This window comes from Rhipicephalus sanguineus, chromosome 2 (genome assembly GCF_013339695.2).
Source record: "Rhipicephalus sanguineus isolate Rsan-2018 chromosome 2, BIME_Rsan_1.4, whole genome shotgun sequence".
NCBI classification, from domain to species: domain Eukaryota; kingdom Metazoa; phylum Arthropoda; class Arachnida; order Ixodida; family Ixodidae; genus Rhipicephalus; species Rhipicephalus sanguineus.
Window position 1 is genome coordinate 152,779,884 of NC_051177.1, and position 16,286 is coordinate 152,796,169.

Below are 16,286 nucleotides of genomic sequence, written 5' to 3' on the forward strand. Positions count from 1 at the left end.
TCTTCTTTCTCCTAATTGTACCATATTTAGTGGTAAGTGAATTCTACTACAGATAGATTGTTTTTTAAACGAGAGAAAGGTATTTACTGCAGTATGATTTGATGAATATCCTTTGGTGACGTTCGGATAAAAAATACGTTATTTAACGGCACAATAGAACAGCAATGTCTCTATTTCGCCGTATGGGCTTCCCGTTCATAACATTATCTTGCAGTTTGCGGGCTTCTTTTGTCAGGTGTATGTGCGACAATGCACTGTTCTCATGACTGCTTAATAAGGGAAGTCTGCTCGATTTCCTCCCGAACCATCAGGGCCCTAACTGCTTAAAGACCCACGTATACTTGTCACACATAAAAAAAACAAAGCATATATATTACATTTACACAGGCGAGGAGGTACGTCGCTGGCATGGCACTGCCAGATCGCGAAGTATTTTTCTGTAATAATAGCATTGTTTTGCCCCACGTTACGTTTCTGAAATAGGTTCGTTCATGCGTATTGTGCAGCATTTCGTTTACTAAGTGTTTTCTGATGATCTGCCTCTGAGCTTAGTACAGCGTGTTTTGCAGAGTGCTGCTTAATCATGCTACTTAACTTCTCATCCCGTAGACAGAACTGTGGCGTGCTGTGGAGGCGACGCACAGCTTACCGTTGCCTTCTACAGTTTTCTCTCCGATAATATCTATTTAACACCGCACAACATTCACAGGCATAGGCCTGCAAAGTCACCCAGGAGTTCATTCACTCAGACTCACTCAGACTCAGATGATGTCGTGAGACTGAGTCTGAGTGAGCCCGCGTGAGTAATATTTTGGCGAGTTCGCGTGCGAGTGAGTCCGGTTGAAAATGAAGTTTGATGACTCTGTGTCCGAATGATTCCTGTTGAGGAAAACTCGAGTAAGTCCTCAGAGTAAATTATGATTCTTGAGTGAGCCTGTGTGAGCTCCAATTTTTTTGCCGACATATGTTCAAAATAAATGTCACTGCTGCGTCTTAGAATCTCAACGTTACATCACCTAGGTTTCGCGGAGCGCTTGAGCCTCGGCCACGTAGCAAAACACGGGATCCATTGACACAGTGTGTTTCATATTGCCTAGGAACTCATAGATGTTCAGGAAAATGCTGCAGATACGTAAATGTTCATGCTTCATTTAACTACTTCTGAATGGAACGCCAGTACTTATTATCAAGCGTTTTTCAATTGTCGAAAGCCAATGGTATGTGCACTACAACTAGTCAATACGCTCAAAATTACTATTACTTGTTGATGTAATAATCTATTTTGTTGATGGCTGCTTCGAGCAATATCCATGCCTTAATATCTTCAGCGTGAACAAATTTCTGCAGGCGCCTTACCGAGAATACGTTAGGCATGTCAGAGCGTTCAACAGTAAGACGTGTCCATTCGCCGGTCGCAGAGGCTTCAACCACCTGTTGACGACCGAGACTGGCTCCAGTCTCATTGAAGAATCCAAGAATCAACAATGCTCCCGCTGAGGAAGGCAAAAAAATAGAGTTCTCAATAAACGTTAACACTTTCGTTGGACACAATACAATGTTTTTTGACTGATAACGGGCTGCGCAACCACAAAAGAAAGAAGCGAAGGTGCAGGAGAGACCGTAGGCTACCAAATGTTCTATGCCTAAAAGAAAAAACGAAACAGTATATAAGTAGTCATAACACTTTCAACACCAATATGTGCAAAAACCAAGCATTCATTGTTTTGCCAAAGCTATCGCGAAGTGCCAAGAAAAAATTGCAGTGGCTTAGCTCGGTCATGCCAAGATATACGTAGCGTGACCTAAGGTTCAGCTGATTATTGTTAGCTCTCCTGGTTGTCTAGGAATAACTTGATTACGATGCTTACTGCTGCTTCAATGACACACACATGGTGTACGCATTATGGGACACATGTATACTTATTTTTTGCTCAACACCATTCCTCTGTTGCCACAAAGACGGCTCGGTGGTCAGTGTAGTAACACGATCCCGTCTCTATCGCAGCGACTCGTGCCCGGTCAGCACCGCCTAAAGAAGAGAAGGCCTGCGCAATCTCTTCTTGACGTCACAGACTTTGCCCGACGCAAAGGTACGCTATCGCAGCAGTGGCAGCAGTGGACACACTCTGTCAGTCGGCGCTGCAACGCGACAGGGACGCGATCAGCCCCCCCCGCAGCCACGGGCTCATATCGTTACAGTGTTCCAGCGTTTCGGTGCGCCAGCTGTGTGACATCACTGCTCCTCGCGCATGCGCAGCACGGCTCTTGTACGCGCACGTGAAACCACTCCGGATCTGCCAGTGTAGCTAACGCTACAATATGCATCCGTGTCATTTGTCAGCCGTACGCGACACGCTATTGCCATTTCGTCTATCAATGTAGAATTTTATTGTCAGCACGAAGACGCGCTTCTGACCAGAAGCCATCCGAACGCTCTGCTCGCTCTAATCGCACTGCTGGGCAATGCTGTCTTCCTTGACGGTGCCTCTGATAGCGCCCTCGGACCGCTAGCAAACCTCTTCACAATTACTATTGAAACGGGGTTTTATCAGTGACAAGTAGCACTTGAGGAGGCTCCCGGACGCTGAAGGCGGGCGGCGAAAACCAACACAAGAATCGCAGTCCAAGCGCCAACAGCTCGCGCTCGGCTCTTTCAGCTAAGGTCGTGGCCCACTGCGGCATATGATCTTCTTCCCTACACTAATATTATTATCTAAGTTCAGGAATCTATGTCACTCCTATGCGAATACCAAACGTTCATTTTTGTAATATCACAAGATGGGAGGATGGACGAATAAACTTTATTTTGGTCCCACGGAAAGCACCCTAGCACCATGCGGGCCGCTCCCACGTCGGAACAGAAAGACCAAGTCTCTCTGCTGCGTCGCGGGCCTGTTGGACTGCCTATAGCTGTTCTTCTAGTTCAGAGCTGGTAATAGCAGCCTCCCATGTACGAACCACCTTTCTCTGCCAAACATTGTCTCTCTTAATAATGCATCTGGGCAAATTTGTGATGACACCAAAAACAAAAGGCCAGAAAGAATACGCTTTTTAACAAAAGCAAGAAACAAAAACAACGAATAAGAATAAACAACGCTGTTAATAGGTAATTGTGGCATTCAAAATGCATAACAGAAGAATAAAAAAATGGCGAAGCTTGCACTAAGCCGTGCAAGGCTTGAAACAGCAAAACGGGACGATTGTGTAGACTAATCTGGTTGCTTCTAGGTTGTTTCCAAGCCTTAGTTAAGTAATGCAGGTTGTTTCTAGGTTGGTTATAGGTCGTTGCTAGGGTTTAGCTAGGTGATGCTGTGTTGTTTCTACGTCGATTCTGAGCGCAGATAGCTTCGAAATAAACCACAGACAGTCACAGACGCGACACGGCAGTCCAAACAGCAGAGACAGAACCTCGCGCTGAAATCAAGCGTTCGCACCTCTCATAGATCTATGGGCACGTCGTCGTTGGCGTAGGCCTTCCATCCCTTAGGTGTATTCTGGCAGCCGCTGTTTCCTTTCCCGTTCCCTGGTATTCTCTCGTCGCAAGTGCTCGGGGTGTTTGGCTTGCCGCGGTCGCTTCGCAGCCATTTCTTGGGCTAACTTTTGCCTTCTTCATCTTTCGTGGACCAGTGGTGAGAAGTTGGACTTAGACAATTCCAGTGGCCCATAGCCGTCTATGATGATGATAGTTTTTTGGTTCGCCGGACAAGGAACGATTTTCTAAACAGTTTCGCTGTTAAAGAAAAAGATCTGTAGAAAGTCCTACTTTTAGTTTCCTGGTGGCATGAGCGTGGGTTTCCCTTGCAGCAACAAAAATAAAGATGTTTGATTGACAAATATAGTTTTCACACTTGTTGATAGTGTTGCAAGCATGAAGATTTGAATAAAACTTCTGTTGGGCATAGTTGGTACATGACATTAAAGTGAAAACTTCAGCGCAAACCAGGACGGACCACAAAGAATACATTAGAGAAAGAAGCACAGGCGCTGACAAGCACAACGCCTGTGCTTTTCTCATCTATTTGTGGTCCGCCCTGGTTTGCTCTGATATTTTTACCTTAACGCATGAATATTTGTTTGTTTTGCATAGCACTTGTGCTGAATGTGATACGGATGTGTAATGCTTGCTACCTTGCGATAGCTTTGAGGGAAAAAAATGAATTTTTGGTTTTTGCGCATTCCGGTGGCGTAGGTTGTATAAACCGGTATATCTTGAATTTCCTGTGGCTTTCACAGTAAACAATTTGTATCCTCCGCTCTGTACTCTCAGTCTCTTTCCAAAAGGAAGAATAAATGGGATACATGGTAGTTCATTGGAAAAATACAGCGCGCCGATTCACTGGGCAAAGGAAGGTGACGCGACACAACTGCATCATACGTGCTCATACGTGTGCGAAGAACTGAGACAGCGGGGATAAGGACGGCAGACGAGGTAGAATCACAGAACACGAGCACGTGTTGTGTGCTTCGGCCACCTCTGTCGCTCTCAGTTCCTTGAACAACTGTCTATCTCTTTCTTTATGTGGTTGCGCAGCATGTGACAATATAGGTTAACGTTAACCACAAGAGTGCAAGGCAATGCAAACATGTAGCTAAATTTTTACTTCTGCAGCCATAATTTCTAGTGGACTTTTATGCCTTTATCGGCTGCTCCGAGAATAACACGCACTTCACATTTGGAGCGAAAGTTAGATTTAACTGTGATTTTTCCACTTGATTGCCAGCAGCAACATGGTGCACAAAACGGTATTTCGTTTACCTGCACACATGACTCGAGTTATACTGTCGTCACATTAAGCCTTGTATATATGATTGCTAATATCACCCTCCATACAAAATTAGAAGCTTTCTAGAATTATTGTTTCACGTGGGAAGCGCTTTACAGGGGAGCCGTTAAGCTTTACATTAATCCGCGTGGCATGACCTGAAAACTATCATCATCGTGAACGCGCACGTGCTCTCATCGTTCTCTTCTTCATCTTCTGCTTCACTACCAGAACGCGTGCGCCCATTTGTCTATCGTAGGATTCAGTTACACTGTGATAGACGTTGCACTGTTGTTAGCACGGTGGTGGCGCCTAAAGATGGCCACAGAGCCGGTAACGCACGACTGATGAGGAAACATTAGATAATTTTAATTTAGCGTTAGCGTGATAGCGGGTGTTAAGGGAATGGCGTTACGGTGTCGCAAACGTTCGCTGCAGAGAGCGCCTTTTAGTAAAGCGAGATAGCGTGATAGCGTTTACGCGTCCGAAATCTGACTGCGGCGTCTCGTAACCTGTTAAAAAAATTTAATTTTTAAGGAAAAAAAAAACTGAAAGCGCTCGCCTGTGTCCCCGCATGCAGCAATATTACTACTTTTTTTAGTAATTAATAAAAGTAAATAAATATGAACCACGCACCAAAAGCGACAATTCATTTGTTGCAGATTTGTTTATATCGATCTTCTTGTTAGGCTTAGGAACGTTCGAAATGGGAAGCCATCTCAAAAACTCCACTAAGATATCCGTAATACTCGGTCGTCGAAGCTGCCTGAAGGGAAGCGAAGCCATTTAGCAACCTCATTTGCAGCGAACGAAGCGAATCCTTCAACAACAACGCCAACTTCAGTTTGGAGCGGGCTTCCGAAACCGCCGCCATATTTTACGTGCACTGCGTAAGCCATGCAAACACGGTAACGCTAAATCTGAAAAAAAAAAAAAAAACGTGCATACGGTAAACGCTACGGGTCGTTTAGCGTGCTGCGCATGCGCATCTGGATTCCGCTAAGCACGCTGTTCCCTAAGCCCGTAACTGTAACTGTGTCTTTATGCCAGCATGCCCCGCCACGGTGGTCTAGTGTTTATGGCGCTCGACTGCTGACCCGAATGTCGCGGGATCGAATCCTGGCCGCGGCGGCTGCATTTTCGATGGAAGCGAAAATGTGTGAGGCAACAAGACGGTGAGATGGGCTAGTTGGTGAACATTCATGTTAAAGCACAAAGCTTATAAGCGCACATAAAACGGGGACCGAAGATTTAAGAACTTGACAGGACAGCGCTGTCCTGTCAAGTTCTTAAATCTTCGGTCCTCGTTTTATGTGCGCTTATAAGCTTTGTGCTTTAACATAAATGTGTGAGGCCCGTGTACTTAGATTTAGGTGCACGTTAAAGAACCCCAGGTGGTCAAAATTTCCGCAGCCCTCCACTACGGCGTCTCTCATAATCATATCGTGGTTTTGGGACGTTATACCCCAGATATTATTATTATCTTTATGCCAGCATTATAATACGGAAGTCGTACACACAAACATTTCGCATCACAAATTTTTTCCCGGCAGTGCAGCATGCTCGCTATTCGAAAAAAAAAATCCTTATCATCAGATGACTCACGTTCAATGCCACAAATTTAACAGATTTCACTCGTGTATTTACGCGATTAGTAGCGTCGCTGCGCTACTTTAAAAGTGACCAGTATGCAGTTCATCCCTTAGTAATTTTACGTGATTCCTAGTGATGGTGGTAATTATGAGAATCAGCTGGTGATTATGCTGCATGTCCTACTACGCACTTGCCTATATGGATGCTGCATTGGTTTTTACGCATTTTCATGTATTTGGGCATTGTTGCCGATGACCAGCATTATTATGAATTAATTGACTCCCCATTTTCCCATAAGTTATTAAGGATATATTTCTCGCCGGCGAATACTCACAGCCTTTTTTCATGGAATAATAGAGGCTAACACACGCTGAAGGGCCGAGTGACAACATTTCACTATGTACACTGCCGTATCCATGATCGGCCAAGTCAGCTGCGTCGAGAAGAAGGTAGTACCCTGCAAAGACAAAAAGTGTACAGCGTGCGCTGAGACCGATGCAATATAGAAATACCACGAAGATTTATTAAAGCACAGAGAAGTGCAAGCAATCGAAAGGTACTATTGCTGTGTGTTGCTTATAAACTGCAACAAGCGATATGTCCTTCGCTTAGTTAACCTACGCGTTACAAAATTTGCAAAATTTAGTTTCGCTGTTTCTGGGTTGATAAAAAAAAAAACTGGGAAACACGTGCGGCGCATACACACATATCACGGGCCATAGTATGCAGGTGTGCGTCACAGGTGATGGGGGAAAGGTTTTCAGGACGGGCGCGTTAGGCGTGTCATGTTTTATTAAAGCGAAGGTTTATATGCATGATAGGAAAGGTCACTTGGAGAGAGGCCGGCGTTGAATAAAAAATACACACGCACACGAATCATCAAAAGAAACTGCAGAGCGCCTCGTCACTCCAACTGCTCGAGCTACGCAGTCACTCCGTGTTTGTGATGTTCGCGTGAATAGCCTTCGACAGCTGGTATGGTGGCGCTACGGCACTAGGACAGTCAGCGCCGCGAGTTGCGACCGCGCGCTTTATCCCGTTGTGGCATGCTGCGAACGCCGCTCTGTGGGAGCAGAGCAATGGCATTTCGGAACGAGCAGCGCGCGTGATTGTGTGGATTACGCGGAACTGAATACCTAGAAAGATAATTAAAATAAAAGCAGGCTTCTCCACGGCAGCGATCTTTACGCCTGTAATCATGTTTACAGTGTTATAGTGAGGAAACTGTGTCTGCAAAGGGGCCCTTCTAAGTCAGTTGCAAGTATGTTGCTCAGATGAAGAGCGTCGACTAGGGCGTCCGTCGTCAGGTTATTAGAGTTTTATCCAAGTCTTGAATTATTTACATTTAAGTAAGAGCATTGTGAAGAAGAAGATGCGCCTCCATCCACCAGCATCGAAAACGCTTGGCTCTCTCGGCTCGTGCTTTTTTCCCGCATTTAATACGCGAAGACCTCCCTTTGACTTTTGCATCCGTTCTCGCTATTCAGCGGCGGTTCTCGCTAATAATCAGTATGCGTGTGTTAATTGGTGTTCGGGCTAAGCAAGATAAAAGTTCGTTCGTCCCTCTCGCTTTTTTACATTCGCTCGTTCCTTCGGGCTTTCCGGTGATTTCTGCACATTTTCTCAGTTGTCTATGTATAACCAATTGCACATTGTAGGAGCAAGGTGCACTTGCATGGTTGGGCGCTGAGAATGGTGTAAGCACGCGTCGTCGCCTTGTCTGTGTTTGTCAACAAGTGCGAGCACACATCCTCCACAGACCTATCATGCACCGGCAGGTCTGGCCATCACCGCGTCCCCTTCTAGACACGGAGATGTTTAACGCTTCGTCGAAAGGAAAAAGTGTCGAAACATACAAGCAGAGTGCAGGGCTTTCGAGCTTCTCATCATCGCCCAAGAAGTGGCCACTGCATATGCGGTTTCGGTCCTTCACAAGCTGTCGAAAACCTCCATCGGGGCTAAAAAATGCAGAGTATATGACCACGACGAGCAAATATGCGCAATAATAGCAAGGAAAGCATGTAAAAGAATGAAGAACGTCTGTTTATCTCCCACGTCACACCGCCCTCATCCGACGCTGTGATCGGTCGTTCTCGTGAGCCTTCCATATAAATCCATATAATTTTATTTTTGGCAGCTTACAGACAGTGTTTCTGTAGCTGTTGCGACAGCCATGCACGCAGCAATAGCATAGTTACACTCCTGTTCGACCGCGAATTAGATTCGACCTTCGGGCTGCTATGGTTCCGCCCGTACGCAGCCCAGCTCAGCCGCGAGTGATTAGTAGCGCGCCGCGCCGCGGGCGGCGCCACTTGTTCAGACAAAACTGCAGAGCTCTAGGCCTATACATGATTTTAGTCTGTCCGGCACACCGCTATACGCAAAAAGCTTTGCGTTTACCAGAATACCGGATGTGAACTGCGCATGCGCACGCCCGGCAAACATGGCCACGCCGCCGAAAGCGATTGCCGTCCACTTCGAATCTATCAAGGGGCCGTCGCGCGCTCTCTCTCTCTCGTTATTTCCGAACTGATGTTTTTATTTGCTTTAGATTTGCGTCCTTAAGCTTCGAAAGCAAAGTATTCGTGCCGATTCGGCACCGTTTTCGAGAGTCATACTCAAATATTCAATGTGTAGGCTTAGCGAGTGACAATCCCGGAATCTTGGAGGACATACATTATGTGTTTGTTAGTTGTTTTTATCCTCCATAGCTGGCGCCACTTGACGTTGCGGCAGTTACGGCACACGCTATCCGGTATTACGCTATGCCTTCGTGTTACCGGTATACCGGACAGCCTAAAATCCTGTAATAAAAATTTTAAAAAGGGGTGTTGGCGTGACTAGACCTAATCTCACATGACCGTGACAGGGCCATTAGGCTAGACTGCCGCTCCCCACAAAAGAGTAGCCGGGTGGCGCGGGGCAACCTCAGCGTCTGCACTGGGCTCTTAATAAAGTTGTACTCTCTCTCTCACTTCCGTGACCATCCACGCGCCTAGTGGACCTAAGCGCGCGAGCCGAGCGTTAAGTTCGTCTTTGAGGCGTTGTCGTGATTAAAACAAAAAACAGCGTTTGCGTGACTCGCCCTTACGCTTGTAAACAGCATTGAACAGAGGCAATAAAGAAGACAAGAAAGACGTTTCACAAATGCAGCAGGCGTCATAGAAAGCGGCGTTCGCGAGACTCCGCTAGCTGATGCCTAGGGCAGCGAGTGTCAGGCAAAAGCCAGAGAATGCGTGACTGTAGTGCCTATATTTCATGACAATCAATCACAGATTAAATGACTAGTGAGCTAATTAGTACAAGCTAACAGCGAAAGTTAATGAGTTATGCCAAGGTTACTGAAAATTAACTAGTGCAGCTTGCTTGTACGATAATAATGATAGCAAATTTAGCGAGAACTCAGATTATTTTGTGGAAATGATATTAGTTAAACTTAATTAGTGATAACTAATTTGCGATCATTCGAAGTGCGTGGTACATGGCCACACAGGATGAATTCTCCCTTCTAGTGATCTCAGGCGAATGAATGAGGGAGCCTCTCAGTTTTTGAGCCCAGTGCAGACGCTGAGGAAAATCGTGAATCGTGCCTGTCAATCACGTTGTTCCGACACTCGAGTCATCCTATGCCCATTGTAGAATATATATATATATATATATATATATATATAGACTACACAAATATTTTGCCGCCGAGGTTTTCAACCCAATTGAGAGCTTGGGTGCTGAAACTGCTTGACACAGCCTTGTGTTTATGCACAAACTGGCGATAAGTAAAGAATTTATGCGTTTTTTAGGGCAGCGTCATGCTCTAGGAGGTGGCATTTAACTTGCGGGAAACTGGCGCACCAATGCTTCACAGCGTTTAACAGAGCTGTCTCCTTGTCTCATTCAAGCTAGATCATTGATAATTAATACGCCTCGTGAGTTTTCGCAAAGCTGAAGGTTTACAGTCTCTCTGACCTAATGCATGCGCTCTTGAGGAGCGACGCCCGCGCCACCACCATTGGCGGCGGTGTTTATCGCTCTTGTGTATCGCTGTTCGACAACCGGTGCCCCAACGCCCGACGTAATGCAATTGCATTTTTATTGCATTTCTCGCAAGCTCGACACTTTTGGCGCTTGGACTGTTATAGGCGAGAGCATATCGTAGCGCGTACCACATTCTTATTTGTGAACTAGCGGTGTGCTGTGAATCGTGAACGGCGAGCGGGGGTATCGCGGCCTGCTCTATTTAATTGCAGACATTACCCAGTTAGCACCGGCTAGTGTTATACAGTGTCGACTTGACGAAGAATAACATTGTTTCGTGTTGGCGAATATCGGCTTGTGATAGCAGCAACACTATCTTCATTCAATGACAATCCAACAGCACTGTCCCTTTATACGACACTTTAAGTGGTAACCGATAAACTTTGCCGAAGCCATTGTTAGGCATTAGGGCGCAAAGCCTTTCTGTCGCAAGAAAGAAAAAGCATGACAACATTGCTATTCGCAGAATTATACTTCGTGATTTTTGCAAGTTAATTAGTTGGTGTCATTAATGCTTTATCCCGTTGAGTCTTATTCTCATACTTAACATGCAGTGCATCCTAAAGAAGAAACTGCGCAGATAAAGCGAGATGTCAGCTCATTAAGCAAAAAAAAAACGTGTGAGAAAACTAATATTTATGCTCAAAATAACGAAGAACGCCTCGAGGAGACTGCCGCTTCAAAAACATAGACAAACTCTGCAGAAACAACCAAATACTGGCCTTCACGTGAAATTAGATACCTGAGTGTTTTCTTCTTAGAATACCGTATTAGAACTTTTCAACCTATCTAACACCGAGAATGCTAAACATAGTTAACCAAATTCGATGAACTAAAAGCAAATTAAGCTCCCAAATGCTGCACTTAATAGAACTTGTTTTCATTTGAAATAATGAGTGTTACCCACTAGCGGGGCTCAGCAAGGAGCTTATGGTTTCCCAGCTTCTTCAGTAAGACATCAAATTAAACCGGTAATGTTATATGTGGAGTGGAGATACAGAATGTCGAACCGAGAAGATAGCTCTAATAAATTCTGCAATGAAGCAATCTGAAATCACATATAATTAAAAGAATTCAGATAGCAGTAAGTTTCTTGTGATCGCTTCATGTGCGTCATTTTTTGATTAACTACAACTAAGTGTTATTCTAGCCGAATACTGGAAAAGAGTCACAAGGGAAAAGAAATCGCTGGTGAACTTAGCAATGGCAAAGCTGACAAAATTCAATTTAAATAAATTGTTTGGCTCTTTCAAATCAGCGACTGGGTAAGAGAAAATCGTGAAGAGATACAATGCAGAAATGATACAATTAGGACAGAAATACTGCCGCCCTGTGCAAATTTTCACAAGTATACCTCGTTATTTTAATTATAGAATGGAACAATTCAACAGTGCAATCGAAGTCAGGAAATTCTTCATTTATGCATGCATGCTTTAGTAAAAAAATGTACTTTTAACACTTTTCCCTTCTCGAATTCACGAGGCTGTCGAAGAACACCAGCATATGTGCGCCCCTCTTAAATACACTGACGATCTGGAACTACTGACGTAGAAGAATGTGACGCAAATATTCGTCTACACAACGCACTGAAGATGTCTATAATGTTTTAAATAGTAGAGGTTTGCGCTACCTCTTATCTCATGACTACTGGCTATAGGCATAGCGCTAAGCTCAATATGGCGGGTAAAGTCGCAGAGGCGAGCTTTCCACTCTGCTTCAGCTGTTTGAACAAATTAGACCATCCTACGCACCAAATGGAGTGCCTTACCCTTGGCTGTGCCCAACGTGTGGTCTTCCTGCACACCAGTCGTATTGGAAATTGTAGCACCCCGATGTCGATACCAGAGCGCGCTCCTCCTGATCTTGTAGCTGGCCCAGTCACACATGTCCTCCTCGAAGGAGCAGCTTCCGGGGGAAGGGCAGGGTGAATTGCCGAGGCTGATGTCGTCTAAGGCTACAATTGCGCCCGCGCTATCTGAGGTTGTTGCGTCGAATATGATCTGCACAGCCCCAAAATGCGTAATGCGGATGTTAACAGCACAGCTGTTTAAGCCGGCCGTAATCTGTGCAACGTGGACAAAAAAATTCCGTGACGCGATGACGTCACCGCACGTTGCCTAGCAACCGGTTGCACAGCTGTGCGCTTGCTTCGCTAGCCCATAAGCGGCTTCGTCACCAGCCCGCCTGCCTGGACACTGTGCGCAACCGTTCGGTCGCGCCAGGCGTGACATCATGGACGACTCCGCATGCACGTTTTCATTCTGTTGAAAGCCGGCGAGTGGCGTCTGCGAGCCACACGCAGACAACGGGAGACCGAAGAATGTTCGCACTACGGGGGGGGGGGGGATCGGAGATCTGTTCATTCCGCTTGTTCGTTCTCCTGGGGAAGAACAAGCGCGCTGATTGGCTGAAGCGGGAGATGCCACTCAAGGCCGGGGGGTGTCGCCATTTCTTTTATTTTCCTTGATCTTTTCTTTTTTGATGACGTCATATCGCGTCATAACGAGTAGGGTGATCGGAGATCTCTGTTCTGCGCCGTTCGTTCTGCACCCATTCTGGCGGCGCACGCGATTAGGCGAAGCCGGAAAAAACCACGTCTCTGAGGGGCGTAGCCACTTTTTTTTTGCTTGATCTTTTATTTTTTGGTGACGTCATACCGCGTCATAACGAGCATGTCGTCTGCTGCAAACGAACGGAGCGCGAGACCGTTCGCACGCGTTCTCTCGAGCGAACAAACGGCTTCGCACGGCATGATGCGGCGGTTGCGGCTGCCGCAACAGCTGGTTTTCAGAAAATGGCGCTTGCGACGTGTGCTTCTTTTGCGGTTGGAGGTGCGAGATGCGTTTGAAGCCATGAGCGAGTGCGGCGTCGCTTTCAGTTCTCGAAACGAACAGTGCGAACGAAATGAACGGGCCTGCCACTGGGCTGTGGTCTTACGCGCAGGGACTTCTTAGTTCAAAAGCGCTACCAGCTCTTGCCAGGTGTCGTCCCGGTCCTCACTCGTGAACGACGGCCCAGCGGGCGCGACGGCATAGCTATCTGTGGGTGCTCTTTTATAAAAGCCAGCAGAAACTCCCTTTGACGATCCGACACCCGGGAGCCAAGCAAGACATTCCGGTGGGACGACATTTTGAAAAACTGCGCCAACCGCTACTTTTCTTTTTTTTCTTTCGCGTGCGCGACTTAACATAGCAAGCACGTTAGAAAAACTAACACCAATAAATATCAGCACTCAAAGCTATTGCTGTTTCAGAAACTGCTTGAGCTTGAAAAGAAAAACAATATCTTTTCGTATAACAACTGTATTTATTAGACGGCGAGAAGCACTTCGTTTTGAAATATTAGGTCCCTTTGCCGAGGACAAGCGATGCGCGTCTACTTCCGGAAAGCTCGCCGCTCACCGCTTGACGATTGGCTTTCCTCTTCCTTTCAGCGGAAGAGAGCTGCGGACCACCCACTTTTGTGACGTAACACCGCCAGATCGAACGCGGAACGAACAGAGATCTCCGATCCCCGCCTCCCCCCCCCCCCCCCCCCCCCCCGATGAGGTAGTGGCTTACCGCGAATCACGGCACGCTTCCAAGCGAGACTGCTGGACTCGACTCGTTTAATGTAGTCTAGGACGTAGCCCGGCCGAAACGGCGATAGGACACTATGTTGGGCTCGAATGATATGGCATCCCTTGGCATTACTTCGTAAAACTTAGCAGCACTTGGCATCAACTTGTATAATTTACCATCACTTGGCATCACTTCGCATTACTTAGCGTCATTCGTATGAGCAGAACGGGCTAGGAACCGGTCAGCTCTGCTGTGCATTAGCCTTGCGCCAGTAGTGCAAGCTACGCCCGGGTTTTCCTTTCAAATATTTAAAAGATGCACAGTTTTGTTAGCCCAAATGCAGAAGGAACATTGTGGCACCAGTACGCAACCCTGCGCATAGAATTAACGTAAGGTTTTAGACGCGTGTGCCGATGCACTTACTTGTGCTTTTGTCTCAAGGAAACCAATCCACGTCGGAGCACTCAAAAGGCACATGCATAAAACTCCTCACGCGCGTGCTGGTCTCAGTGAGCGTGCGTGTAACGCGAGCGGGTAGCACTGGAATAAATCCCATCGACTTAGGTCGAGTGCGAACGGAAGAGGGATGCTAGGTGTTCGTCGGCTCAATTTTATGAGCAATATCAATCCCACCATAAAGGAGAACCCAGGCTAGTTGTTGACATTTCATTTTTGAACATCTTACAGCGCTAAACAGACGAAGACGAAGTTCAAGGACGGCAATGGAATCGAGTTCCTTAAGTGTTCAAAGGAAAGATGACTTTTTAGTGCCCATTTTTCTTTATTAGGCACATTAATAATGAGACCTAACAGACAATGAAGCCAAGAAAGGTGTAGATGAGCTTATTTGTAGTAATGAGGAAATAAATACGAAGAAAGTAAAGCGGGCGGAATGATAACTTGCCGCCGGCGGGGACCAAACCTGCGACCTTCGAATAACGCGTCCGATGCTCTACCACTGAGCTAAGGCGACGGTTATCCTCCCGTCCACTTTCTGGGGTATTTATGTGCATTTAAATCTAGGAGTGTTAGTCAGCGCCAATCGCAGCCATGTCGGCGAGGGAGGAACACTCTTTTTCTGCCTGTTGGTGTCACGTAATACGTGATCATTTTATGAGCTGGCAGCTGACCAATAATCCCTCGCATACTACCTGAAGGCATCCAGTCTGCCAGAACGAGACCCTCGCTATGAATTAAGGAAAGTTGAATTTTAAGGGCTCGTTTTTATTTGTTAGACAGAATATCAGTGAGAACTAACAAACAATAATGCTAATGAAAACGAACAGGTGTTCACCGGCTCAATTTTATGAGCAATAGCAATCCCAACATTGGCCAGCGCCAATCGCAGCCGCCATGGCTGCGATTGGCGCTAGCACTCCCAGGTGTAAATGCACATGTATACCCCATAAAGTGGACGGGAGGATAACCGCCACCTTAGCTCAGTGGTAGAGCATCGGACGCGTTGTTCGAAGGTCGCAGGTTTGGTCCCTGCCGGCGGCAAGTTATCATTACGCCCACTTTACTTTCTTCGTATTTATTTTCCTATTACTACAAATAACCTCCTCTACACCTTTCTTGGCATTATTGTCTGTTAGTTCTCATTAATATTGTGTCCAACTAAGAAACGAGCCCGTAAAAGTAATCGTATTTCCTTCATTCATAGCGAGGGTCTCGTTCTGGCATACTTGATGCCTACAGGTAGTATGCGAGGGATTATTGGTCAGCTGCCAGCTCGCATAAAGATCACGTGCTACCTGACGCCAACAGGCAGAAAAAAGAGTGTCAACACTTGCCGCCATGGCTGCGATGGGCGCTGACGAAAACTCCTAGGTTTAAATGCGCATATATACCCCATAAAGTAGACGGGAAGATGACCGCCGCCGTCGCTCAGTGGTAGAGCATCAGACGCGTTATTTGAAGGTCGCAGGTTCGGTCCCTGCCGGCGGCAAGTTGTCTTTTCGTCCACTTTACTGTCTTCATATTTATTATCTATTTCGTTATTACTAGAAATAACCTCCCCTATATCGTTCTTGGCGTTATTGTCTGTTAGTTCTCATCAAATGTTCAAAGAGATTTGGGCTATAAAATCAATATTTACTTGTTTTCATACTTTTCCAAATTGCTTTATTTTTTGATCAAATTCCCCGCTTCATTGCATATATTATCTTCTATTATTCCATTCTTAACATTTTAGTTTCACTTTGACTTCTTTTATCTTAAATAGGCAAACTTTAAGCTTTAATTTAAGAATTGTTTTTTTTTTAACTATCTGGTTCATGGCCAATCCCCCGGCGTTCATGCGTGCCAGGGTTTCAAGGAGCTAATCTACTCTACTCTA

General features: G+C 46.0%; 1 protein-coding gene across 1 annotated transcript in view; it reads right to left on the bottom strand.

Annotated features, from left to right (window-relative positions):
• Positions 1 to 16,286, bottom strand: part of LOC119383808 (MAM and LDL-receptor class A domain-containing protein 1-like) — a 109,039-nt gene that overhangs the window by 17,075 nt on the left and 75,678 nt on the right. Inside the window, exons 3-5 of the mRNA XM_049412965.1 lie at positions 12,157 to 12,388; positions 6,691 to 6,813; positions 1,357 to 1,493 (exon numbers count right to left, since the gene is read on the bottom strand). Coding sequence (XP_049268922.1) covers positions 1,357 to 1,493; positions 6,691 to 6,813; positions 12,157 to 12,388 — 492 coding nt within the window. The remainder of the gene's footprint in view (positions 1 to 1,356; positions 1,494 to 6,690; positions 6,814 to 12,156; positions 12,389 to 16,286) is intronic.